Here is a 26,166-nt window from a genome sequence, read left to right as displayed (position 1 = left end):
AGGCTGGGAAGGAGACACAGGTGGCCACGCTTCCCTTGCGAAGGACACACTATAGCCTGGGATGGAAGTCATTGCTTAACAACATTGTTCTGGTGCCTACCATCTCCTACGGGGAATGCTGGTTGAAATACAACAGTGGCTGACACATCAGCAAGTTCATGGTTGCTCAAACTTCTTCTCACAAGCATGTATAAAAGCACTGGCTTGTAATGAAACAGGTACAGAGCCTGCCTGGAATCTGTGGTCAGAGAGAGCTTTCTAATTCAAGCTTATCTCCAAGCAGTTTGAGATCGGGTCTTTTGTCCATCTCACTGTTGTTTTTTTCCTCAGAGATCTTTAGTGTTCTTGTAATGCCTTTCCTGCCCTTGCCCTTCCCATCCTTATGCCATTGGACACAGCACTGATTTTTGTGAGCGGGTGGATTTCCACCCATGTCAGCATGTTTGTATCCACACAAGAGGGTCAGAAAAATAAATCCAATCTCACTGGGAGTAGGTAGAAGAAGGAAGTGAGAGGAGTGACACAAGTTAGTGCTGATGAAAATGGATTCCTATAAAGAGTGAGTGCCATCCCGTGTTCCTCTCACGGGTGTGGGATCCATCTGGACACCTCCTTGGTCAAGAGTCATCCTCTGAGGAGTGAGATTACTTTTAGGCCAGCTCAACTCAGGCTGAACAGTGCGTTGACTGCTGAGCAATAGGAATGCATTTTTTCTGTAGAATTCATATTATGACTCAAAACCTCATATTCAGGAGAACTCCACAGAAGTCGAGAGTCCAACGAGGTGAAGTAGATTAAAGGGAAAGGTTCGTGGTGCTTGCCAAGGAGGGGAGAGGTAGACGGGGCTCAGAAATGCCTGGGTCCAGGAACTTGGAGACCAGTGAAGTCTGTCTCCTTTCTCTTCCCCATGTCTCAGGTGTGTCCTCTCTACATGACACAGACCATGCTTTGGACATATGTTGTCACATATTCTTAACACCTTCTGACAAGAAAAAAAAAGCATCTTCTACATTCGCTGTAACCAGTGAGGGGGAAGAAGGCAATGAGCAGTCGCTGTGGTGACTGGGCCTGTGGTCAGAGTGACGGGAAGCTGTGAGTTCCCCAGGCTGGGATGAGATTCCAACACTATGCACACGGCTAGTTCCCGTGTGTCAGACACCAGAGTACCAAGAGTGACCTCAAGTGCTGAGCCCTGATAGTAGCTGCCTGTTTCACGTCTTCAGTTAGCCCATGCTTAGATCACTAAGGGGACACTGCAGCTCGGCTGTGTCAGGGGGAGATGACCCAAGCTGACCAGGTGGCCAGTTATGCCAACAGGTCATCCTGCAGAGCTGTGGTCCTGTGTGGGCCCTGCCCCCTCGTTTCACATTGTATTCACGAAGAAGCTCCAAGGTTATTGCAGCAGACGCCAGGACAGTTAGTTACAACAGCTTCTGGATTATATACCATGCCCGATGTGGAGTTCTGCTAAGTCACACGATTTTGCAGTGTCTTAAAGACAACCTCAAGGAAATACTTCCAGAACAAAAGCCAGTGTCTTTCTGACAATGATAGGAAAATTACTGAAACTGTCATGTTTTTTTAGTTGCAGTGAGAGGCTCACTTGAAACCAGTCAAGGTGTGTTTGGATGAAGTCAAAGCATCCTTATTCTAATGGTGAGACTACACGGTACATTGAAGAATAGCTATTTTCTCCTTAAGCAAAAGGCACAATGGTAAAGACCATTGCAGCTGGAGGAGATTAATAGTCCATTCAGCTGGTTCTCACATCTGAACCAAGTGTACTTCTGTAGTACAGTTTTTATTTTCATGGATGACCTGTGAATTCCTTCTTTACTTTAATTGGATCTTAAAAAATAAGAATTTAAGGTTTTAACTTTAGAAAAATGGAAGTTTACTTCTTGCAGAAAATTAGTTTTTCATATTTCCTCTTAGTATCTAAAAATGTTCTATAGAATTGTTCAAATGTAGCAGCCAGACACAGCGTCCCTGGGCTGTTTGAACTTTCATGCAAGCAATTTTCATTCCCTTGGACCAAAATAGGAGAATGCACAGAAAAATGGAACAGTGTTCCATCATCTAGATCAGTTTCGTTTCTTTAAGAAACGACGTACCTGGAAGTTTGCATTCCATCCTGGTCGCCCACATCCCTTTCTTCTATGTTAAAGTGTCAGCTGTGGGTCTTCTGGCCCGATGGAGTTGGTGTTTCCTGCAAAGCCTTGGCATGGACTCTTGGTTTAAATGCCTTGACATATTCTAGAGTTATTTCCTCACCCAGAAAAGGAAAACCCTGGATGTATGTAAGGCTTCCAGCTATTCATCCATTCAATTACACCACGAAGTAATGTGTCCAGGAAGAACAGGGCCAGCAAAAATGGACGCCAAGAGTCCAGCACATTGTAGTGGCTCATTTTTTAAAAGGCACTTTCTTTGCATTGGTGCTTATGGGAGCTGTTAGAAACACTTGGCGATTTCTATCGTCTGTTCTTAGCATGAAGATCTTTCAACACAGCTAAACATACATCATCCATCAAACATTTTCATCTAAAACAGAAAAATCTGTGTGCCCCAAAGCTGTTTTTTAAGCATTATTATTTAGTCACATGATTCTTTAAAATACCCTACACATGTGCTTCTCAGTGTATAGGTATAAGATGCAGCCATGTGTGTCCTAAGGCCCAACATCTCAGTATTTACATGGAAAGAGGGTATTTTCATCTATTACAAAAAAGAGTGTGAAAGACAGGCATATAATCACTATTTCACTCACTATAAATTTGTCAGTTTCCTTACATTCTTAGATTTTTACAAGTTACATAACAGAATAAATTCCAAACTAAAAAAAGAAAAAGAGAGAGAGAACATTAGTCTTCCAGGGCATTTCTTAAAGGAGAAACCACTAGCATTTCTTATTCTACTCAGTCTCCATTAAATGATGCTTTGTTACATCAAATTGTTTTTCAGCGACACTGGCCTTTGGAGACGAGTCGCCCGTATAGCCAGCATCTTCCCAGGAGTAGCATGATCCTGCAGAGACTTAAGGACAAGGAAAACGAAAGGAAAAACAGAGTGCAAAAGGCTGAGGCCAGGTGATCTTCAGTTGAACCATCCAGCTTAGTTCTCATGTGATCACAACAGGCTCTGTAGCCTTTCTTAGCTTAAGCTTCCAGACTAGACAGAACCCAGCAACACTTATCAGGAAACTGCAGGTTGAAAGATTTTAAACAAAACAACGTGGACGTTACATGACGTTGGTTTATATTTGAGAAAAGTATATTCAGTGTAGTAAGGATTGCTTACTGTAGAGGTCATTGGGTTGGTTTTTTTTAAATATTCACAATTCTAATTTGATAAAATCGGTTTCATGTTATTTGATGGCCTCTATAAAAACGACATCCCTAAACACTTCCCTTTCCCTTAGCCAGCTAAATGCTTTTCTGCTTGAGTTCTTTGCTTCTTGGTTTCTAATCTCCCTCCCTCTCTGTCCCAACCCTACCGCTCCTGATCCAGCTCCTTGACCTGACTCGTCAGGGCATGAGCACTCTTTGTTTGCCAAGAAAAAATATAATTATTTCACATTTTGAGAATTTAGTAATATCCTAGTTTATGTCAAATATCATAGCTCTACCTCAAAAGCTTAGAATATAGCATTTCTATGGTTTCAGCAAACCTGAGGGATTTATCTATTGTGCTAAACATAGAAAAGGGGTATTTCATTTTTTATTTGCATTAAAGCTATTCTTTCAAATTTCTTTATTTTCATAGATTTCCATCAATATTTTAGGGTTTTTCCCAATAATTTAAAAGAAACAGGAAAATTTTTCATTGTGCTCTAAATCAATCCACATCTGTTATTATTTAAGCTGTTTAAAGGAAACGATCTTCCCCAATGCATAGTTACAAGTTAAAGATATTATTTTATTTCTACTCGTTCAAGCAACTCTTTACTCTTTTTAGCTGTTTGCTATTTTTAGCTGCTGTAACTTGTTTTAACCAAGAGTCCCAATTCCTAGTTGCTGGGTTGGTCACTGATTGTAGCTAACAGTATAAATAAAATTACCAAATACAATATTTTGATATTGAAAACAATAAATACCTTTAGAAAGGTATTTTCTTAGCATAATCTGGTAAGTTGTTTGAAATAAACTATAGCTTCAGATGAAGTAGAAACAGAATGGATGATAAGTTAGTCATCAGAAACAGGATCGTGGAATCCAAGAGAATCTTGGAAACTCAGAATCTAAATTCAAAACAGATCAAGTTCAGAACCATAATACTCATTGAAAGACACTAGCAGAGTGAAGAAAAGAATTGAGACAATTATCCATGATTCAGACAAAAAATAAAGATCCAAACCCAAACAATATTGCCTAAGAAATCTTGTGTTTGAATATTTTTTTTGCCTGAATTTTTTTTGTCTCAGTTTGCCCCTTCATTTTGTTAGGCTAGATCTAAATTTTAAAATATTCCAATGAAAAATTTCAACTTATATGCTTACTTGAGGCATTCATTATTTTATATTTGGAAACTAACTTATCAGAAATTCTTCAAACCGATGACCCTGAGAAGTTTTTATTTTTTTTTCATTTTTTTTCTGAAGCAATATAAAAAATGCTTATGGTGTGTATGCAAGCTGCTGTTTTTAATTAACTTTCCTGAATTTCAAACATCTATATTTTACTCTCTTATATGCTTTTAACTAAGGTATGGTAGATGCATTTTTGCTTCAATACTAATTTAAGGTGTAATATTCATTTCTTTAGAGAACATTTTTGTTGTTGTGCATGCCTAGTGTTTTGTACGTTGTATATTGCATTCAGAATATTTTTTTCCTTCTCACCTATCCACAATGCAATGCCGTTCCCATGATGCACCTCTGCTTGCTGTTTACCTGTATGTTAATTCGCTTGAATCCCATTGGCCCACTGCCATCATGTGCTCGCTGCCTGTTATTAAAAGACTCAGTCGACTGCCAAAGCAATGAAGCGACCTCTCGAAGCAACTGTAGACCTGGTACTTTGACCTTTCACCTTTCGCTTTGCATGTAGCTTTTCAGAGAACCATCTGAGATTTGTATTATTTGTAAAATATTGGTTGCAGCCAATCATTATTATTAATTTATGGGAAAAAGTCCAATAAGGTGTTTAGCCATCTCATTTTCATATGTAATCTGTGAAATAAATTAATCCTTACAAATTTTAATACCTTTTCCAAAAGAGTGAAGCAAATTTAAATTACTTGGCACTTTATAATTCTTATTAACCTTTAAATTCAAGGAATTGCCATTTAAAGGAAAGAATAGGTATTGATAATAACAAAATGCTTCTCTCCTCCCTTAGAATAGTTGAACTCCTTTTGCAAGCTCAAGCCGTTTTGTTGTTGTTGTTTTGCCTGGTAGTTGTTCTTTTCCTTAGTTGAGATGCTACTGTTTTTGGGTTACAGAAATCATGCTTCTGCTCTCAATAACAAATTCTCACTCATTCGACATTGTGCATGGCAGAGGCATCTCCTTAGCTGTCATTAAAAACAGGCAAACAAACAAAAAGAATGTTTGCAATTGATGATCTCTGTGGACACGGAACTTGTGTTTGCTTCAAGTTTAGACATATCGTATCGAATTCTTCCTTTCTAGGCCTTTCCCCCCGGTGCTCTTCATCCTTTACCAAAGAGACAAGCACTTGAAAAAAGCAACGGTGCCAGCACGGTCTTTAATCCCAGTGTCTTGCACTACCAGCAGGCTCTGACCAGCGCACAGCTGCAGCAGCACACGGCGTTCATTCCAACAGGTGCGTGCCTTGACTGTCCATGTCTGTGTCTTGTGTCCTTTGGGTCATGTGCTTCCCTCTCATTCCTTTCAGCTGTTTGGTGGCACCTGGCTCACATGGAAAGGTATAATACAGCCTGAAATTAATCACAAGGCTAGCTATCTAGAAACCTTGACCTTTCTTTAAACGGTAGCCGAGGACCGTGAGGATTCTAAAGCCAAATATTTGACAGTTAAAGTGACAGATGGAATCCGTGAGCAGCAGAACAGTCAAGGTATTTGGTTTCCTGTGTTTACACAAGATCTCTGAAACTGTTGATGTACATAAGACATCTTCTGTGTCACAATGGAAATTTCTCGTTAACTCTGAATGATCTTGAAATTCCAGCCAATACTAACCTTTTGTTCCTATTTCTATTCAGAGCACTAAAATGAGACTATACAAATTAAAGAAATCCTCTACTCATGTTTATATGTCCATTCTATCTCTTTCTCCATCATTCTCAACTTTCCCCTGGTGGACAAGTATGCAGAGTTCTTCTCCTCGGGGGTCTAAGCCTGACCCTGTTAGGCGCGCTCGGGCCATTAACCCAGCCCACCAGGAGATCAGCTGCAAGAATCAGTCTTTAGAGGATTCTTGGTGATCTCCTCATGCAGCTAATTGTTTTACAGATGAGAAAACTGAGGCCCCCTCAATGAGAAGTGCCTTTCCAAGGCAGCACAGCTGGTGAGGGAAAGCTGTTGAGCCTGCTTCCCTACGCCCAGTTCCACTTACATAGCCTTGCGCGTTACCCAACCTCTATATATGTATTCCACCGAGTTTTAAAATGTTAGAAAACCTTGCACTTTGTGAAAGTAGAAGTAAGATGAAAACCAAATGAAAACATAGTGCATCCAGCTCTCTTGATTTTACCTCTACAGCCCACACACAAACACGACCACCATAAACTGACTGTAGTGTTCACCTTGCAGTGTGTTTTAGAAGCAGTTGCTTTGGGGAAGACCACTAATGGATTTTTTGTTTCTCAATCATGACTCTTCATCCCATGGTAAATGAATTGAAGGCAAATGGAGATGAAGAAAAATTACATCAAAAGAATTTCTTGAACCTAAGCGGGATGATTGGACTTTTCCAGTTCACGAACCATTTCCTTAAATCTTACAGCATATCAAAAGTTGATCTCTCAGGGAGCTAATTACATATTTATGTGACATTCTTTGTATAAAATCTATATTTTGAATTGCCTTAGTAACTTGTGAACAACAATATCTAGTAAAAAAGGCATCAATGATGTAAACAAAATGACTCTCAGTGTTTAGTTTTCTTATTTGAGCTCTGCACCTATCACAACACCTCACGGTTCTGTAGAGAAATCGAATGCACTGCGTTTTAGGACTTCACTCTTGCGCTACTACAACCTGAGTGACATTCCAAGGCCATTGTAGCATACCAATGTTTGGTTGTAAGTCACTTGAAATAACATGTTGTGAGTTAATTTCTAGAAGGTAGATTCACCTCATGGTCCATGTGCTTTCTCTAAATGTCTGTTAGACTTGTTGACCTTAAGACAGGAAAAAAAAAAAACTTTAGAAAGAACTACTGAAGGGAATCACATCAAAAGAACTGTTCATTTCTGAAGAATGGTGATAATATCATTAACATCTCCTGGGAAAACCTACTAAAGTTTCATTACTAGCCTAGCAAAGAAGTTCCAAAACCCTCTAAATGCATATTTACCATTCCCATCCAATAATGACATATCTGTTAAGTCATTGAAAGAATCCGCACTTTAAAATATTTCACCTGGGCTAGGCAGCATGGCCTAGTGGCTAAGGTCCTTGCCTTGATCCCATATGGCCGCTGGTTCTAATCCCAGCAGCTCCACTTCCTCTCTGTCTCTCCTCCTCTCAGTATATCTGACTTTGTAATAAAAATAAAATGAATCTTCAAAAAAAAATTTCACCTGGAAACCTCTTACATGTTTCCAAATTAAAGATGAATAGCATCCCTTATGCAATAACCTGATTTGTTGACGAAATGTATTACATGAAAGACCAATACTAGGTATTGGCTGCTGTGGTTGTGTACGCCCGCCCTCTGGTGGATATTTTAGGAACAGTTCAAGTGTGTCTGGCAACCTTCAACACAGTGGGCTCTGGGAGGAAAAGCCGGCTGTGGCCTACTTAATACTGCGAAGTAGAAATGCTTGTATCTATTACATAATATAAATAGCACGGTGGACAAACAAGTGGCTCCTATATTCCAAAATGACATTTCAACGTTTAAGAAATTTCCACATTCCTCTTAATTAATGAGAGCAAAAATAATTGTATGAAAAAGAAATTGGCATAATCTTTCTCCCACTTCAATCTGTAGCATAAATTTCAGCGTTTATTTTAGCTAGAGTTTTTTTCACTTCTGGCTTTATTACTAACAAACAGTTTCAACCTTATTTTTTAAAGGATAATGATAATATCCATTGCCATAATCATGGTTGGTTTTAAACCTCTACGGATCAAGTGGTAATCTTAAAAAGTAATGGTGGATTTTTCAGTGGATAACTTTTTATATTTATGGAAGTGTTTCGTAATTATCACAAATATGCAGTATAAGCATTCTGTGTTCTCCAGGAGAATGCCCTTTGCTTAAAGGTAACGCTAAGTGAAGCGGTGGATTTCCCATGACGGTTCTCCACGGACACAATGAGAATGTGGATTTCAGGAATTCTGCCTCCAGGCTGCAAAGATATAAAATATAAAATATTATGCAAAACATGTAGTTCTTCTTCAAAATTCCGCTAGGATAATTATCACCCTAGTTGATGCCTTAGGACATTTGCAGTGGGTGGGAATTTTCCTCCTTTGTTTTTAGAGTTCCACTTTTTCTGGGTTTTATTTTAACCAGGGAGTTATCCTCTCTCTTTGCTATGTTAAGAAAGTGCCAAAATCACACACATTTACAAAAATAGCAATATAATTTTTCTTCGCATTTCTGTGGCAGGCTTCTTCTGAGTTACCATAAGCGTTGTTATAGACAAGGTCTCGTTATTCCTCAAGATGTTGCGGTTCTGTTAGTGGCAGGTGCAGTTGTCCATATCTTGTAGATGCAAAAACTGAGGCTGTATCTACACTGCAAAGGGGAATACAGAATTAAGGAAACCATGCAGCAGATTTCTGGATCACAGATACTATAGTGCAGCAGAAGGCTTTGCTCACAGAACCCCGGCGGGAGCACTGCCTCAGATGGCCACAGTATCCTTCTCCGACTTGTCTGCTTGTATTAGAAGTACAGCGTCAGAAGCATCAAGCATAGCTTAACAAAGAGATATCATAAAAGTTACCTTAAGATTATCACACCACTGAGTCAAAGGTGTATCAGTGTTTAGTAGCAATGCTGCTAGTGTAACCACAACAGAACTTTATTCCGTCCAGCAAACATTCCTTGAACACATATTATGCTTTGGATTCCAGAGCCTGTAATGAGAATACGGTGAAATTCAGAGCAAGGTGACAAGCAAATACAATGCACGGTGTTGAGGACTTACTGAGCATGCGAGCCGAGACAGCAGAGAGAAGGAGAGGAGGGCGGTACGCTCTGCCTTCAGCATGTACATCTGGTGGTGGCTGCAAAGGATCTGGGGGAAAGTAGGAGAAATGTACTTAGGGCTGTGAAGAAGAAGCAACACTCCAGCAATGGGAAAAGCGCCACATCAGTGGATGGGAAAAGTGCCCATGGGGAACAGTAGGTTGACCACTGAAGCGACGATGGAAAGCCCTTACACGGGGGCAGAGGGAGTGGGGTGGAAAAGCTGAGCTGCGTCTTGCAAAGGTCAGACCAGAGACACTGAGAAAAAAAAAGAGCCAGGCCCAGCAAAGGCGGTGCTGCTGCCACTTAGGTCACTACGCCACCGAGAGAGCATTTTGACCATACACAGGATTGAAGCCCAAGTGACGCCACCAGAGTGCAGCACCATGACAGTCACAAGCACCGTTCAGGAGAGCCCTCCCAGGTAACTCCTGCACACCGCAAAGCGAGAGATCACAAAGCAAATGTTAGAGGGGCAGCTTTGAATCCAGCCATGGATAAATGAAACTATTCCACAAACTGGGTATTTTAACAGATTACTCCCAACACACCTCTTGCTAATGGTTAAGAATAATCGTTCAACCCATTGACCATATACTAACTATGTCTGTGCCCCAGGGAACAAAACAGATAAGATCTCTTTCCTCCCAAGAGTTCACAGGAGAGGAGAGATAAGGCAAGTTCAACGAATGCCCATATTTAAGCATGTCATTAAAATCGTTACTGACTACAATGAATGATCAGTATGGAGCTCACAAAGATTAGAAATAGAAGCCTAATTTCAATGGCACGGGAGGTAGGTACAGGAACACTTAAAGAATTGTCAAAAGAAATGGCGTTTGCCTAGAGACCCAGAAGATAAAACTAGTGGATGAAGATTATTCTCAGCAGAGGGGACAGCTTGTGGGAAGCTTAAAAATTGGGACAAAATTTGGGTTGTGTTCAGTTAATAGCAATACAAGGTTAATCTGGATTATGGTGCCAGAGAAAAGTGGGGAGGTGGCATTCTGGGGCACAAAGGGCCTCACCCTCGGCAGTAAGAGCACGGAGCAGCACTGAAGCACTGAAGGACCGGGCTCATGTGGACAAGTGGACACTGCCAAAGGATGGAGAGTGGACTAAAGGAGAGACCAGCACGGAAGCAGGAAGAGGACCTGGGACATTGTTGCACAGCCAGACTTTGTGAGGACCACTGCCAAGCAGGGCTTGATAAAGTGGCAGGAGTGATGGGGAGACAGACAATTGGTAGCTGAAGTTTAGAAATGAGATTACTCTGGCTTATTAACGAGATGGGCCTGGAAATGCTGTGAGGGGGAACTGGTATCCGGCATAACTTGAAATCTGGGCTAGAGCCTGACAAACGTGGTGAGGCACAGAAGGTATTTCCTAAAATGGAGGAAAAGATGGTGTGTGAAGGATCAACGCTTGAACGTGCCAACTTTGAGACATGTGTGAAATATCCAAGTAGCCCAGTCAGGTTAAATAATTGGATGAGAGGACTTGGAGCTTAAAGAAGAGATCTGAGCAGGACAGGTAAATAAGGCAGCCATGAGCTCTTAGGTCCTATTTAAACCCATGGATTGAAAGGTATCCAGGAAAAAGTGTAGAACAGACCATGAAGACATGTGAAACCCAAGTCCTGAGAAACTCCAGCTTACAGGGATACAGAGTGAGAGAAAGAAGGGAATCCAGCAACATGAACAAAAAGGAGGTTCAAGAAAGAACAAAAGGGGTGTGTGTGTGTGTGTGTGAACAGAAAGTAGTGATTGATTAAAGAGAGAGTGGCTAACGCAAAAGGCTGAGCCTCAGGAATAGTTGGATGGAGCTGGGAGAGTTCCCAGCGGCCTGAGCGAGGTGGAGTTCTTTAGTGACTGGATTCACACTTAGGCCAAGGAGGTGAAAATGGAAATGACTGAAGAATAGATGGGAGCATGGAAGTGGACATTGTGGTGTGTACTTTTCCGGAAGCTTCACTGGGACCGTGAGAGTGAGAGGCTAGGGGAAGAGACTGTGTCATAAGAAGGATTTTGAGGAGATAGGTGTGTTTGGGGGATGTGTCTGCAGGTTGGATATACTGGTGCATGTTTTTTGAACAATCCAATTGTAGCCAGATAAACAGTAACTTTCCCCAAATGTTATCCTGATCAAAACTTAGATGCAGCCAGAAGTCTTTCCTGATCCAACGTGAGCAGCTTAGCCAAGAGAACAAAGACCTGAATTCCCAGATTCCTCATCTAATTTCTCAGAAGACAGTTCTGAAATCCTGCGTAGTTACATCTACATTCATTAAAAAGCACCTCTCTCAGACCTACACAACAGCCAATGTTCAGTTATCTCAATCTGTATGACCTTGGTTTTTATTCCAAAGAACTGTACCAGTAGCAAGTAATTATTCAAAGCTTTCAACACATTTCCTTTCCTGTGTAACAGACCATCATGCACATTAACAAAATCACCCATGGGTAAGACAGCTGTTCCACCAGAAAGGGCAAAATCCCCCTTTAGCCCATCAGCTGCCTACTTAAGAACAACTCGAGACTTCTAGAAGTTTCACCAAAGGGCTTCCTCAGTGGGGGATCACCTTAGAGCAGCCTTGACAAGAATTCCCAGCTCTGCTCTTAACTCCCCCCCACTTCTGCACCAGCTTGCTTCCGGAGAGTCTGCACCTCATTGTTAGATATCACAGGACACAGGATAGGATAGCGTTGGTAGCATGTATGGCTGAATCATTCCATCCAAAAACCCTCGTTTTCCCACAGTATTGGCCTGCCAAACAATAATCTGTTTCAGCTATCCTTGTAGGCTTTGATTTGGAAGACATCACATCTGAGATATTATGGTTATTTTCATATTGTTGACACGATGTATCTTTACAAATAAGGTTTTAATGTGGTAAGTTCAGCATAATGTGTAGGGTATGTCAAACATGACCTAGCTTTAGGAATGGAATTCTGTTTGCAGCCCTTGACCCTGATTCATAGTAGGCCTGACCTTGGGGGAGTTACTCTGCCTCAGATTTTTCATCTGTAAAATACCCCCTCCGTTATGGGAGGATGAACTTGATAATGTCTGTAAAATACTTTGAGGTCTCACAGGAAGGATAAAACAGTGGCATTATCACATGTCATTCTTTTTGGAATCATGTCTCTATATAAAAACAGAAAGTGCGAAATGTAACCTTAAAGAGTGAGCTTGAAACAATATTGACTTAAAATAAGTCAGAAGTATCTGTATCTATTACTGATATGTGAATGGCCCTTAAAGGTTGTGTTAACTAACCCTACTTATTTCTGGTTGTGCTTCAGTCTCACTTTGAATGTTAACTCTAAACCGCTAACCTGTTTCTTTCCCTTTATTCACTTTTTCCACCCACCATTGCATGACATCAGGGTCAGTTTTGTGCATGACACCCGCTACCAGTATTGGTAGGTTTCAACCTTTTTTATTTGTCTTTTATATGATGTACAATACCTTCACTTGCTTGAAATTTATTTCAGAGATGGTCTAGCTGCTTTAGGAAATACTAGGTTTCAAGGTTTATTTGGCTTTAGAGTTAACATCTAGGCTTTTTAAAATGTTCTTGATTTATTTTAGCAAATGATGGTTTAATGTGCTAGTACAACATACAAAAAAACCCACAAGCACGAGTCTTCTTTTTAATGGTTTCTAGTTAGTGTTCTGTACCGTGTGTAGGGTGTAGCATGAGAAACAGAGCTTCCTCTGTCAGAGAGGCAGACGAATTCCATCAATGTTTTAAAGTTTCATAGTGGTGTGCCTTTATCTCCTCTTTGCTGTGTGTTAGAGTTATCAGAGTTTCCCAGAATTCTTCATTTAAAAAATTATGAATAGATGTATTTTGAAACCAAATGTCTAAGCTGATTTACTCAATTATCTTTTTTAAATTTCAGGTGTTGATGTATTTGTGATTATTTTCTTTTTGTATCTCAGCATTCCCTGTGTTAAAATTGAATACTTTATACTTGTCCTCATGCATTTCTTTGCCTTGCTACAAAAGTTTGTCTTTAAGACATATGGATAAGTCCTACTGAGAGTCGAGAAAAATAAACGCTGGCAAAATGTGCCTGGCCACTCCCGTGTGACTATCAGAATTTATAACAAGGTCACACTATTTGCTCCACCATATAGTAATCCAACCAAAGCAGAATCCACAGCAATTCTGATTCACATAAAGCAATCCCAAATTTTAAAAAGAAATCTAACCCTAATCTATACCAAAGAATATTCTATACCAAATTAGACTTACATGTTGAGCTTTGATGTTTTAGAATGTATGACTAAAAACGAATACCACATATTCCTGCATTATTGGGCGCAAGCTATCACAACTTTAGAAACAACCATTATTACATGTTCTATCTCCTATGAATTGGAAATGGATCTATTGTTGGAAATAGAATGTTTGTAAATCCATCACCCAAAGTAAACTGCTTTGGCCTTTCTGGGAATCACTGATTATGTTTGAAAACTTCCTTTAATTGTACTTGTAATAAGCTATTTTCCCTTTTTTATTTCTCTCCCATGCTTCCTTGCTTTGCATTGTGATTGCATGCCATCTGCTGGTTTAACCCATGATGGCTTGCTGCTCTGATATTCACCATGCCAAAATACCACTTCTATTACCATAATGCTACACCCTCCTGTTCATTGCTCCCATGGTTCCCCTCCTGAAAGTACCCATGATGCACAGCGCTACGTCCGCCACTGTCTCTGCAGCAACAACTCCTGCAACAAGTGTCCCCTTCGCAGCAACAGCCACAGCCAATCAGGTTTGCTCCTTTTAAAGCTTTCTTTCACAAATCCCAAACTCTAAATGAGTGCTGATATTTTAAAAAAAAAATTCTCGGTGAGAATTTTTTTTTCATGTTTATCCATCAAATTTTATTTTTTTAATTATAGTTTATATAGCAAGCATTTATGGACAGGTTGCACTTATTTAGAGTTAACATTTACTGCAAATAATGATGTAGCTATGTTTTGTGTTGCACTGTTTGTTTTCGTACCTAATATTGTGTAATTAACCTGACAGGCTTACATTCCTTTTAGTACAGCATTATCTATCCAGTGGTTTGTGAATCACCATGTAAAATATATAGACATGCACCTGCAGGTGCTTCAAAACTGGCTCTTCTTTGTCTCAGTTTATTCAGACCCCATTATCTCTTCTAAAGAAAAACACTCTCCTCTAAGTTTCGCTGTTTTGGCTATGTTTACAGTCTGGGGTCTGAGTAAGTCTTAATATTTCATCTGAGTCACAGTGGTAGCCAGAGTCACTTGGTTATCACTTTATGGTCTGTTGAGATAGTTGAATTTAGAGACCAAAGCATACTAGAGAAAGAGTGTGTTCCACTGGGTTCACAAAGGCTGGATATAACTGAATCTGTTGGCTTAATGCATGTGCCAGGAAGACCATGGATGTAATATTTCATGGATGTGAGAGCAAGTTGATTACTTCCTGCTCTGTGGTCACCAGCTGACTGCAACCCTGACGCTAGCCAGCCAATGTACCGGCGTGTGCTCCTAGTTCTAAGGAGACCAGTGTGAGATGAGCGGGCATAAACTCTCACCTCACCTAGAAAAACCACTTAAGTGTGCATGCCTTCCCATCATAGAAGAACAATTTTGGTTTTGTGCTTAGTTTTGTGTTTGTTTTCTTTTTAAATTCTTTTTAAAATAATACCAACTGTTTCGATGAAAGACAAAAGGGCATATAGAGAGAGACTAGAGAGAAAGGCCCAGCTTAAAGGAGAAATGGTAAGTTGGGCATTGGGGAGAATCATGTAAGAGCATAAACAGCCCATTTTGAGCTGTATCCTACAGGGGCGGCAGGGTGGGGAGGTGTTCATTCAATACTTCTTTCCTAATTCAAGTGAACACACAGCAATTCCAGTGCTATAGGTTTTGTGACTCAACAGAGAGGTATGTGGATGTACTGGCAGGCATGAATGGGAACTCAATCCTGGGGTAGTTGCCACTGTGCCCTCTGCATTGTGATGAAGCAGGAGAGAGTGAGGAAAGGAGGAAGAAAGGCTAAGCACTGCAGAGGCAGCCATGACAGATATTGATGACGCTCTAGTTCTTTCTTCCTTTGCTCTAAAATGCCAACCTGTCCTCTAGGCAAAGCCAGTCCACTTTCCAAACCAACATAACACAGCACAGTAAGTCAGTTGTCCAGTTGAGAAAGTGTTTTTGCTTGGGGTTTTGGCTTTTTGATTCTGTTTTTAATGATGAGATGAGAGAAGGATGAGACTGTCCACAATCTTCTGTTTGGTTCCAAGTACCTTTTCTCATTTGATCATATTAATGGGGAAGGTGAATATCTGAATGTTTTTAGTCAGATCCCGGAAGGTGCTTGTAATGTTTGACCCAGTTTGTGCTGCAAAGTCCCTTCAGATGGAAATAAGTTGGAGGTATAACACACAGTTGCAGTTGTTACACCAAAATTTTCATTGTACCTTAGGGCTGATTCAATGTTTCTGACACTTAGACATGATTGCTGTGGAAGGAAAGAATGTCAAGATCAGGGGATGTTTTAGGGATAAAGTGTGTGTAAAGTATAAACACTGGACGATTCTCTCAAAGTAGCAAGCATTTGCATTCATCTGCGTAGCTGTGTATGTAGATGGGAGGCAGGATGAAATATGCAGAAGGTTCCACACATTATTTTAAAACAGTCTTAAAGAAAACAACAAGCCGAAAGCTCAATCAATCCAAAGAGATGTGATGAAAGGAGTGCCTCTCAGAAGCTTCTAGAATCCTAGAGTCTGCATTTTGTAGCTTATCAAATCTAATAGCTACTGTAGGTCTGCACTGCAAGAAAATAATTCAGAGAAATTTTTTAGTAGCTTTTGATGACAGTCAACTTGCGTGCACACAAAACCCACAGAAAAGCAAATTACAATAAATACAAATTTATGGAAATGACATCACTGGTGTATTTTCCACACGTTTCAAAGAGAAAATGTCTGCAGAAGACGATGGAGATTCTTCTAGCAGGGAGCGGTGAACATAGAGATTGGTAATGCCTGTGAACTCACAAGTTGTCATCTTGTGAAGATTTCATCCCTCACACAGAAATTGAATCACATCCATGTGAATTACATAAGTCACTCAAACATGATGAACCTCAGTTTTCCCATTCATTCATGAAAGAAAGAACAGAACTAACAGAAGCAGATGGTCTCTGCATTTGATTGACCCAGTGGGTCTGTGACCCTGAAGCTAGGCCTAAAATGTGAGATTATAAAGGTCAATGGAAACAAAATGGAGGGTGAGGCTGATGAAGCACCTTGCCTTCTCATCTCCATTGTCTTAACACAAAATGCCGCAGGGTCTTGACAAAATGCCGCAGCCCTTTTACTGGGGCTCCTGGTAAGCTGAACGGGTCAGGTATTTCAAATGAATAGTATTGCATTAGAGATAAATCATTCACAGAAAAAAGGAGAATAGACTCCAATATACTATGACAGTTTCTTCTTGTCCAGTCACCCCACAGTGAGCAAAGAACAAACAACACATCTACTAATTCTATTCTCAGGGACTCTATTTGGACATGTACTTTGACATTAAGTAAGAACAGAATCTGATACATTTCAGAAATATAAAATATAAAATCTTTTTATACTGTTTTGGCTGTTTGGTTCTATTTTGGGTTGTAAATAGATATATAGATAAAAATACAATAAATAAATAGATCAAGCAATAACTCTTATTTCAGTTTATGTATTTGGACTTTAGTAAACATATTAAGCCTAATATTGCAAACCATTTATTGCATATGAGGTATGATTCTAACTGGTCTTTACCACATGCTATATTTATATATCACATCAGCTATTCCATTCTATGAAAGAAGATACATACAGATGAGGTAAACTACCTCAGTTAACATCTTACAATTAACATGTGCTCCAGATGGCATTTAAATCCATAAGTCAGCCTCCAGATGCCTTTCTTCATAACTGCAAATACACAAGATATACTTATTTCACAAATAAAAACTATTCATTGAGTTTTGTCCATTGAGACCCTGTGGCAACAAACTCCGGTGCGATAGGAAGACGTGAAGTAATGTTAAAAATGTAGCTCAGACTAAAAGTGAATCCTAACCAGGAAGATGAACTGAATTTCAACATAACTTCATATTAGTTATGTAGCAGCCAAGACATGTTTAGAAACCAAAAATTAACTTCAACTCAGTTTACTTAACAACTTCCTTCAAGGTCCAACTAGAATATTCTCCCACACCCCTCAACTTGCTCATACCCTCCCAGCTGAAAGTACTTTTTCTGTCTTAAATTCTACAGTGACTTTGTATACACATCACTGAAGGCATCATAACTATATGCCAATTAAATGCCAATTTCAAGGCTCAGTCTTTGTTAGGCTCTGAAGGCTTTTCAGTCAGGCTAGTGAGCAAGTCAAGACTCGGAAGAGTGAGCAGGTGGATTTGAGCAGGCGAGTCTGCAGAGGCCACCAGGACAGGGCTGCTGGCAAACGGCATACTTGATCTTGCTCTTGAGCGTTACATAGGGAGTGTTCCTTTTACACGAAGAGAAACAAAAACAATGCCATACAATGGCAAAACCTAAGTCAAGGTCACGTGACAGAGAGATGTGGTGGCCTTAAGTGAATCAGCATTCAGTCCCTTCCCTTCTAGGACAACAGTTGGTACATTCGCTGGTCAAATGCCTCCACTGTGTTCAGCCCTAATGAGCAGATTTCCACTTCCTACCTGAAATCCTGAAGCTAACGAAGCCCCTCCTCAACCCTGCAAAGCAGAGCCTGTGCATGAAAGAGTTCCTGCAGATCCACGTGCAGCATTGTGACTCTGTCTCCTCACCAGAGCTCCATGGACCCTGGAGGCTCTCCCACACCGAGTTCACCCTGGAGTGTGAGTGTACAGTCGCAAGAAAAGCTCACGCTGACTGATATGAGGAATATTTTCATGCAGCACCCCAATAGTGCACGCCTTAAATGCTGATGAAAATAGGTCATATTTCTGAGAGCATGCTGACCAAAACTGAATCACTTCTCTCAAAGTGTAAAATTTCAACCTCAACATCTTTTCACATCTTCTGAACCATCCACCAAAGATTAAATCCATTTAACAGAGAGTCGGTCATAGCAAGAATTGGTTGAAACTTAGCTGATGTATGATATGCACATAGTACTTGACTTATTAAATATTTGGTAGGTCAGAAAATCCCATTTTGCAGACATGCCTTGTATATGTTTACTATATATGATAGTCAATTTCAAAGATCTTACCTGAAAAATGAAATAATATATAACCAGATTTAAATACTATGCTTTATATGACATGCTACAAATCATTAAGGAGCAAGAAGAAAACTTAAAATCATTCCACTTCACAAATGTGAGTCAACTTCAAAGCTATTTGCATATAGGTTTTTGGATATGCAAGTTAACCTATACCAACCATGAAAACTGGGAAGATTAAGGTGATATTTTACTTCATCTCTCTCTCTCTCATTTCAAAGTTTTATAAAACATCTATTATTCAATGCCATCTGTTAGGACTATATTCAGACAAATGTAGGAGGCATTAACCATTCCTCACTATTCACCACTTGACCCATTTTGAGGCCTATGATTGTTTCATAAGAAAAATCTTGGTTTCTGTGAAGCCCCGGTGTGGGTGGAATAGGCTCTTGTCAGATTTTTCTCCTGAAATACATAGCAAAGTGGCTGGCCTCTGTGTCTCATGAGGCAACTGTGACACTCTCCTTTCTCGCAGCCTCTTGTTCCTGGGAACAGATTACGGAAAGCAGCTGGGCCCCAAGTCTGTTGCTCCTCACCAAAGCAAGCACAGCCACTGTCACCATCAAGCCCTTGTATTGAGTGAGTGCCACAGGCACCTGTCTCAGCGTCATACTGACAAGGCTGAGGCCATGAACACTTTGTCTACCTCTAGAGAAGTTCAGTTGTGGTGATGAACCCAGTTGCTTCAAACAAGGCAATTGTCTTAACAGATATTGTGTGGGGTAGGAAAAGGCCAAATGTGTGTGTGTGTGTGTGTGTGTGTGTGAGAGAGATACAGAGAGACAGAGAGACAGAGAGAGAGAGACAGAGAGAGAGAGAGAGAGAGAGAGAGAGAAGAACTAGAGAAAGAGGAGAGAGAGAAAAGCAAAGTCATCTGTTCTGGCCTGCTGCGTTTCTTTGCATAAAAAAACAAAACTATAAAAAATTGCAGAATTTGCATTTAGCTAATGCTACTAGTGAAAGATGTAGCTATAGCTATAGCCATATTGTATCATGTGGCTAGTGCATTGGAGCCCAGACTTGCTAGTATGGTTTAAAATATCATAATAATAATAATAAAGGTGGGGAATAGCTTTGCCCCTTGGAGGTGAACATGGGTCCAGGAGACCAATAAGGAGGAAGATTTTTCTCTTCAAGAAATTAGAAACTAAGAAGACAACGTGTCTGTTATTTAGTTGCCTCAGAAGAGCTGCTTTGCAGGAGGACCACCAAGGGTTTTAATTAATAAATGCACCTGCAGATTCCCCAAGGAAAGGCTGTTATATAAGTGCTGTAATCTAGTACATTTTCATTCTTCATGAATAATTTCCACCTCATGCTGAGGAACTTGGGTAGAATTCGGTCGTATACAGCACCTACTGACAGCAGAACAGCTCCAGTTTTGTGCAGCTGAAAAGAGGATGTCAGGAGGCCTCATTAAGTCCTCCGTGCCTGGCGGCTCTCCCTGTTTAATAGACTTCAAATCCCATTCTCTTTTGCATTTTGATGGAATTTGAGGAGTGGTCTTTTTTTGAGAAGTCATATTCTTGGTAGTATTTTGGCTTTAGTCGATAGTAGTAAAAGCATGCTCCACTGCTCTAATTTTAGGTTTTCTCCTTTGAGCAGAATGAATATGTAGTTCATCCTATGTGCGTATGTATTTCTAGCTTTAGATTCAGAGGGAGCGAGAGATACTGCAATGCAGGAACCCAGATCCACTTTCCAGCCTGAATCTCATTCTTAATCAGAGTTGCTGTGAACCAAATAAAATTTTTATCCATAGGCATTTATGTACAAGTTCCGCCATGGCTCCAACCTTCTGACATTTCTACCTCTCTGCCTTCAGGGAACTGGTCAGCCCTTCTGTGTGGGTGCATAGGAAGGAGACACAAACTTGGGTGTGGTTTACCTACCAAAATATAATGCCACTGTGTGTCAAAGGCAAATTGGCAGTTGGTCTGGCCTCCCAGCTATTTCCAGCCTACTGTTCCCTCTGGGTGGCAATGCTGGAGGCAGGGACCTCCAAGGTCAGATCTGAGTCTACTGCACCAGTCTGGAGAGATGTTAAGGGTACTGCCTCACTGTCTAGTGAAAAAGCTGTGAAACAATGCGAACATGTTATACAACAGAATTTTCCAGTACCCAAGCATTGCTGCCTGGGAAAGAGACCATGTGGCAGGGACCCATCCCCAAAGGGGCTGAGGATATGTAGGAATTAGGCTGATAAAGGACAGGTAAAGTTGTTCCTGAAGCCATGACAAGCTTGCAATTAGGGGTAGAGATGAGGGTGTGATAAAGGGAATTTATAACCATAAAGATACCAATAGTCTACTTTATGTGTGCTATCACATTCAAATTCATCAGTGAGCTAAAATTTTGTTTTACATGTGACTAAATTAGAGCACAGATTTTCTCACGACTAATTTGTAGCATAGCCTGACTCCATGCCTGCCTGACCTTCAAGCCAATGTTTTCCCCTCTTATCCTATTTTTCCCTGATAACATGTGTGGTCTAGAAAGGAATGTCAAGATTGATCCCAGACTTTATCCCATGACAGAGAAGCTAGGATTGTGTCAGATCTGAAGAAGGGGACAAGGGGGGTTGTCTGGTCTCAGTGAGTTCACTTTCAGCCACTTGCTAGGAATGTCAGACACAAATGAGCTTGAAGGGGCATACACAGTGGACAAGTCATGGGGCTTTGAATGGCAGGATTAGAAGGGGTCAGGAAGAATTTCCATAGCTCTTAATTATCCATCTGCCTCCTTCTAAACCTGGTTTTCTTGGGTTTAACCCTGATTTCATCACATCATTAATGAAGAGCTCCTGTTCTGGTGGACATGCATTCGGCCTATCCCGGCTCTTGTTTTCCCACTCATTCTCAGAATGTTCCTTTTGCAAGGTTCTAATTTCTAATCAAATACATACTTCACTCCTTACAAGGTATTTCTGGGATCACCAGAGATAGGATCCCAGAAGTAAGCTGGCTGCATCAGCATTAAGCTGATTGTTATCTAACATCACCCATGTCCCCCTGGGCAGCAGCCTTTGTAGCTCTGACCTAACACCAGCATCAAATAATCACACATATGAAAGGTAGACGAAATCATTAGGGACAAATTTGACACCATCATGCTGTGCCTCTAGAGTAACTTCTAAGAAAGAAACATTGTGGTGAAAATTTCATAATAAATTGTTACAGGAGCCCAGACTAGCAGGTCGAAAAGCCAGTTGTCTGTGTCGTGTCTGAAGACAAATTTTGGCCTGTTCATCACATACCTTCCTAAGAAAGTGCTTTAGATGATACCAGAAGGGGCCTCAGGAAAACATGACATATACACAGCACAGCCAACTGTCTGTCAAGCACATATGTTGGATGCTATGCTAGGCCTTGTCTGTGAATTATCTTCATGTCCGCTATACAGGCAGGAAACTGCACTTCTGAGAAGTGGAGGTGCTTGCCTGGGATGACACCACTAAGGGGCCAAACCAGGCCTGGGGCCTCCCTCCAGCTCCCGATCTTCTGTTCAGTGACTTGGCCAAGTGACAGGAGGGATGAGAAGTCGAGCCCTGCCGACACCACTCCTAGGCCCTGGCCCCTTCCTCAGACTACAACTGGAAAAAGGTCTTTGCAGGATCAAGAAGATATCAGAGAAGTTGAACTTGATTCCTTCTTTTTCTCTAAACATTTGTTCTGGTAATAATGTCACAACTTTTCTAGTAATTATTCTTTCAGCATCTGCCATGGTGACATTGAAAGATGAGAAAGGACCGGGGACCACTGTTGTCACGAGGATTCAGAAAAGAAAGAACAGCTTGAATTGATTCATTGTGTTCATATTCTTTTCTTTGCTCTACTCAGACCCCTGCAACATTTCGGATGGCCTTGAAAAATGAAGGGGGTTGGGCCAGGCATGGTAGCCTAGCAGCTAAAGTCCTTGCCTTAAACGCACCAGAATCCCATATGGGCACCAGTTCTAATCCCGGTAGCCTGCTTCCCATCAGCTCCCTGCCTGTGGCCTGGGAATGCAGTTGAGGACGGCCCAAAGCCTTGGGCTCCTGCACCCATGTGGGAGACCCAGAAGAGGCTCTAGACTCCTGACTTCACATTGGCTCGGCTCCAGCCGTTGCGGCTGCTTGGGGAGTAAATCAACAGATGGGAGATCTTTCTCTCTGTCTCTCCTCCTCTCTGTGTATCTGACTTATCAATTAAAATAAATAAACCCTATTAAAAAAAAAAGAAAGCAAAATGAAAGGGGCTGACAGGAGAAATGGAGGGAGTATGTAAAGAGTGGAGGAGAAATCCCATTGAGCCCTGCCTTGAAGAAAGTTGTTGGATGGATAAAGTTTTGTCATTAAACATAGGCTGGCAAATTCTCTTTTCTGCTGATTGAAGGCTTGAAAATTGAAAGACACATGTTTGTTAACTAAGACTAGGTACCCATAAATAACCATTTACTATGAGCGGTTGTCAAAGAAATACTACAGCTTGTCAAAATATTCACATTTTTTATTTGGTCTAGGAAACTTAAAATAAGTTTGCACGTTACCATAAAATAAAGATTGTATTTATTATACACTTACTACCAGTAGGCACTGTTTAAATACTCCTGCATGAATCCTTACAACACCCTATGGGTTAGCAACAATTTTTAATTACCACTATAAAGATGAAGAATACCAAGTATAAAAGACTTTGAATAACTTAGCCCGATAGTGCTCTTATTCAACCTAGAAGCTGGCTTTGAATTAGATCTGACTTTAAAGTTTGAGAGGGCCCATCTCTCAGGACACAAATTATCAGGAACTGATGACTGTTGGCACATTTGTAAGAATTAAGATTTTAGTTTAAAAAATGATTGGTAGAAATTTATACTCAAGACTTCGATGAAAAATAACAAAAATCCAGCCTGTATTTATTTGCAGTGGTAGGTCAGAATATACAGATAAACACAGAAAGGAAAGTACACTCTACAATTTTTAATTTCATTAAAAATCAATTTTATTAACAACATATAAAGAGTATTATATAGATTCTATACAGAACAGCAATTAAAAATATTTTTCATGTTTTGTTTTTAAGGCAGAGAGAGGGATAGGCAGACAGATTAAAAGGATGGACTGTAAGATAAGGAGAGATCTCCTCTCTGCTAGCTTATTCCCAAAGGTCAGTACCAGCCAGGGCTGAGTGAGGCCAGAGCCAGGGGCCGGGAACATGGCCCAGGTCTCCCGCGTGGGCTGCAAGGACCTGAGCACTTGAGCCAGCACTGCTGGCTCCTGGGGTGCAGCTTAGCAGGAAGCTGCATTTGGGTACCAAGTAGGCGCTCAAACCCAGGCACCCTGGTGAGAGATGTGGGCATTCCAGTTGGCATCAACACGATTGCGTCACGCAGCTGCTTCCACAATAACATTGGTCAAATGCCTATTTAAATATCAGGGAAGATAAAATTTTATTTAAGAATATAGCTCCCAAAATAAAAGCCTAAGAGAACAGTACCAGAAAAAATTAAAACACTACTACACATATACTTTATATATATTATTTCATTTAAAGATTCCACGTAACTGTGAGTTATCTTTCCTGTCTTCCAGTTTACAGCAAATCTTAGAGCATAACTGGGTCAGATTAAAGCTAAAGGAAATGTCTGAGCAAAAGCAGGTGACTCTGTTTTTAATTAGATGGGAGCTTCTAGACACTGCAGGACTGGGATGAACCTCTTTACCTAATTCCCCTTAACACCTGATCACTAAGTTTAGCTATTGGTATGCAAAAAGTTTTACCCACAATAAATGCTGGTGAGGTTGCCTGGATAGGTACCCTAATCCGCTGCTGGTAGGAATGTAAACTAGAGCAACTGTTGAGGAAGACATCATGAAAATTCCTCAGATATCTGAAAATAGATCTATTGCATGACCCAATCATCCCACTCCTGGAATTTTTCCAAAATGGAATTAGCATATGAGAGAATTATACCACCATGTTTATAGCAGTTCAATTCATAATAGCTAAGATATGAAATCAACCTAGATGAGTATCAATCTATGAATGGATAAAAAATATGTGTGTGTGTGAGTGTGTATATGTAGGTGCAGGCTCTCAAGGCTTTGGGCTGTCCTCGACTGCTTTCCCAGGTCACAGGCAGAGAGCTGGATGGACTGCTGGGATTAGAACTGGCGCCCATAAGGGATCCCGGCACAGTCAAGGCAAGGACTTTAGCACCAGGCTCTGTTTGTTTATTTTTTATACTACAATGTCTGTTTACACTCCTGATAAATAGTAGGGTTTTTTTTTTTTCACTTGCTTTGTGTTGATATCTTAACCTAATGGAGTGTTAAGCCCATGATGGCAAAATAAAATGAAAATATACCATTGTAAAACGTAGGAGAAAAATGAGTAAGAAACAAGGAGGGTGGGCTGGGATTGCAGGCAGCAGGGAGGCTAGAATTACTAAATCTATGAAATATGAATTACTAAACAAATATGAAATATGCGAAAAATTTTCACTTGCTATAAATTCTAAACAAAAAAAAATTTCACCTATTAAAGAAGAAAGTTCTCAGAAGCAAAAACTTTTCAAAGTCCAGTTTAGTACCATAAACAGCCTAAAAATATTGCTGACTAGAGAAATCGGCAAGGGGATTCCAGTTTGAGTTCAGGGAACAGGATCCATACACAGAGGGAGAAGACACCGCTGCATCCCTCCCCGTGCTGGAAAATGGGCAGGGAACTCCTGGCAGAGGAAGTCAACAGAAATGAGTGCCCACATTCAGGGCTTCGGGTTTTTTAAAAATAACAACCATCTAAAAACAGAGACACTGTTTTTCTCCACTAGTCCCCCTACCTACCCCCCAGAACCCAGGCACATACACATCTCCAGTTGAGAATGCTTTGGGCAATGTGGAGGAAACAACTGTGAAGACAGGAACCAGAAGCCTAATTTAGTTGTAAGTAAAATCACAGAGCTAAATTAAAAAAAACAGGAAGGGGATTTTTACTGATGATTCAGGTGCATGATGGAGAAGAACAAAGGATGTTATTTGAAGCCAAAACTGTAAAGGATGAAAGGGGGTGAAGAGGGGGAGAGAGAAAGAACGAAAATGAAGGGAGAAGGAATAAGGGCTTTGTAAGAAAGTTCATTGGAAATTAATGCTTAAAGAAGACAGAACTTCAGGAAGATAGAAGGTTCTGGATTTGGATACTGCTGATGGTTAATATGCTAAATTTTATAACTAAAAAGGTTGGAAAGGTAAATTTTATACTGTATCTATTTCACCAGCCCTTTTGAATGTTGGCAAAATATCTGAATACACATTTCTTAAAAAAAAAAAAAGGAATGAAGAATTGGCAAACAAAAAGATGCCTAATTGTACCAAGGTTTTTGTTTTTATTAAATCTTGTAGTAAAATGATTGTTTCCACACCAAAAACAGCAACAAACAAACAAGAAACAACCCTCTATATGGTTGCCATGTTTAAGAGTATAAATGTGAATTCTTCCTTAGTGAAGCAGGTTTGTTAGAAATGCGGTCTATTCTG

General features: G+C 40.4%; 1 protein-coding gene across 12 annotated transcripts in view; it reads left to right on the top strand.

Annotated features, from left to right (window-relative positions):
- MBNL2 (muscleblind like splicing regulator 2) overlaps positions 1-26,166 on the top strand; it is a 158,144-nt gene that overhangs the window by 119,129 nt on the left and 12,849 nt on the right. For 3 of the 12 annotated variants that reach the window (XM_036493444.2, XM_058670521.1, XM_058670522.1), the window contains 4 exons: positions 4,960-5,013; positions 5,633-5,786; positions 12,740-12,775; positions 14,043-14,137. In XM_036493444.2, the coding sequence (XP_036349337.1) occupies positions 4,960-5,013; positions 5,633-5,786; positions 12,740-12,775; positions 14,043-14,137 (339 nt within the window). The remainder of the gene's footprint in view (positions 1-4,959; positions 5,014-5,632; positions 5,787-12,739; positions 12,776-14,042; positions 14,138-26,166) is intronic. The other 9 variants (XM_004577392.3, XM_058670524.1, XM_036493446.2 and 6 more) reach the window with 5 other exon arrangements.

This window comes from Ochotona princeps, chromosome 12 (genome assembly GCF_030435755.1).
Source record: "Ochotona princeps isolate mOchPri1 chromosome 12, mOchPri1.hap1, whole genome shotgun sequence".
NCBI classification, from domain to species: Eukaryota; Metazoa; Chordata; class Mammalia; order Lagomorpha; family Ochotonidae; genus Ochotona; species Ochotona princeps.
Note: the sequence above shows the minus strand (reverse complement) of the source record. Positions and strands in the feature narration are given on the sequence as shown.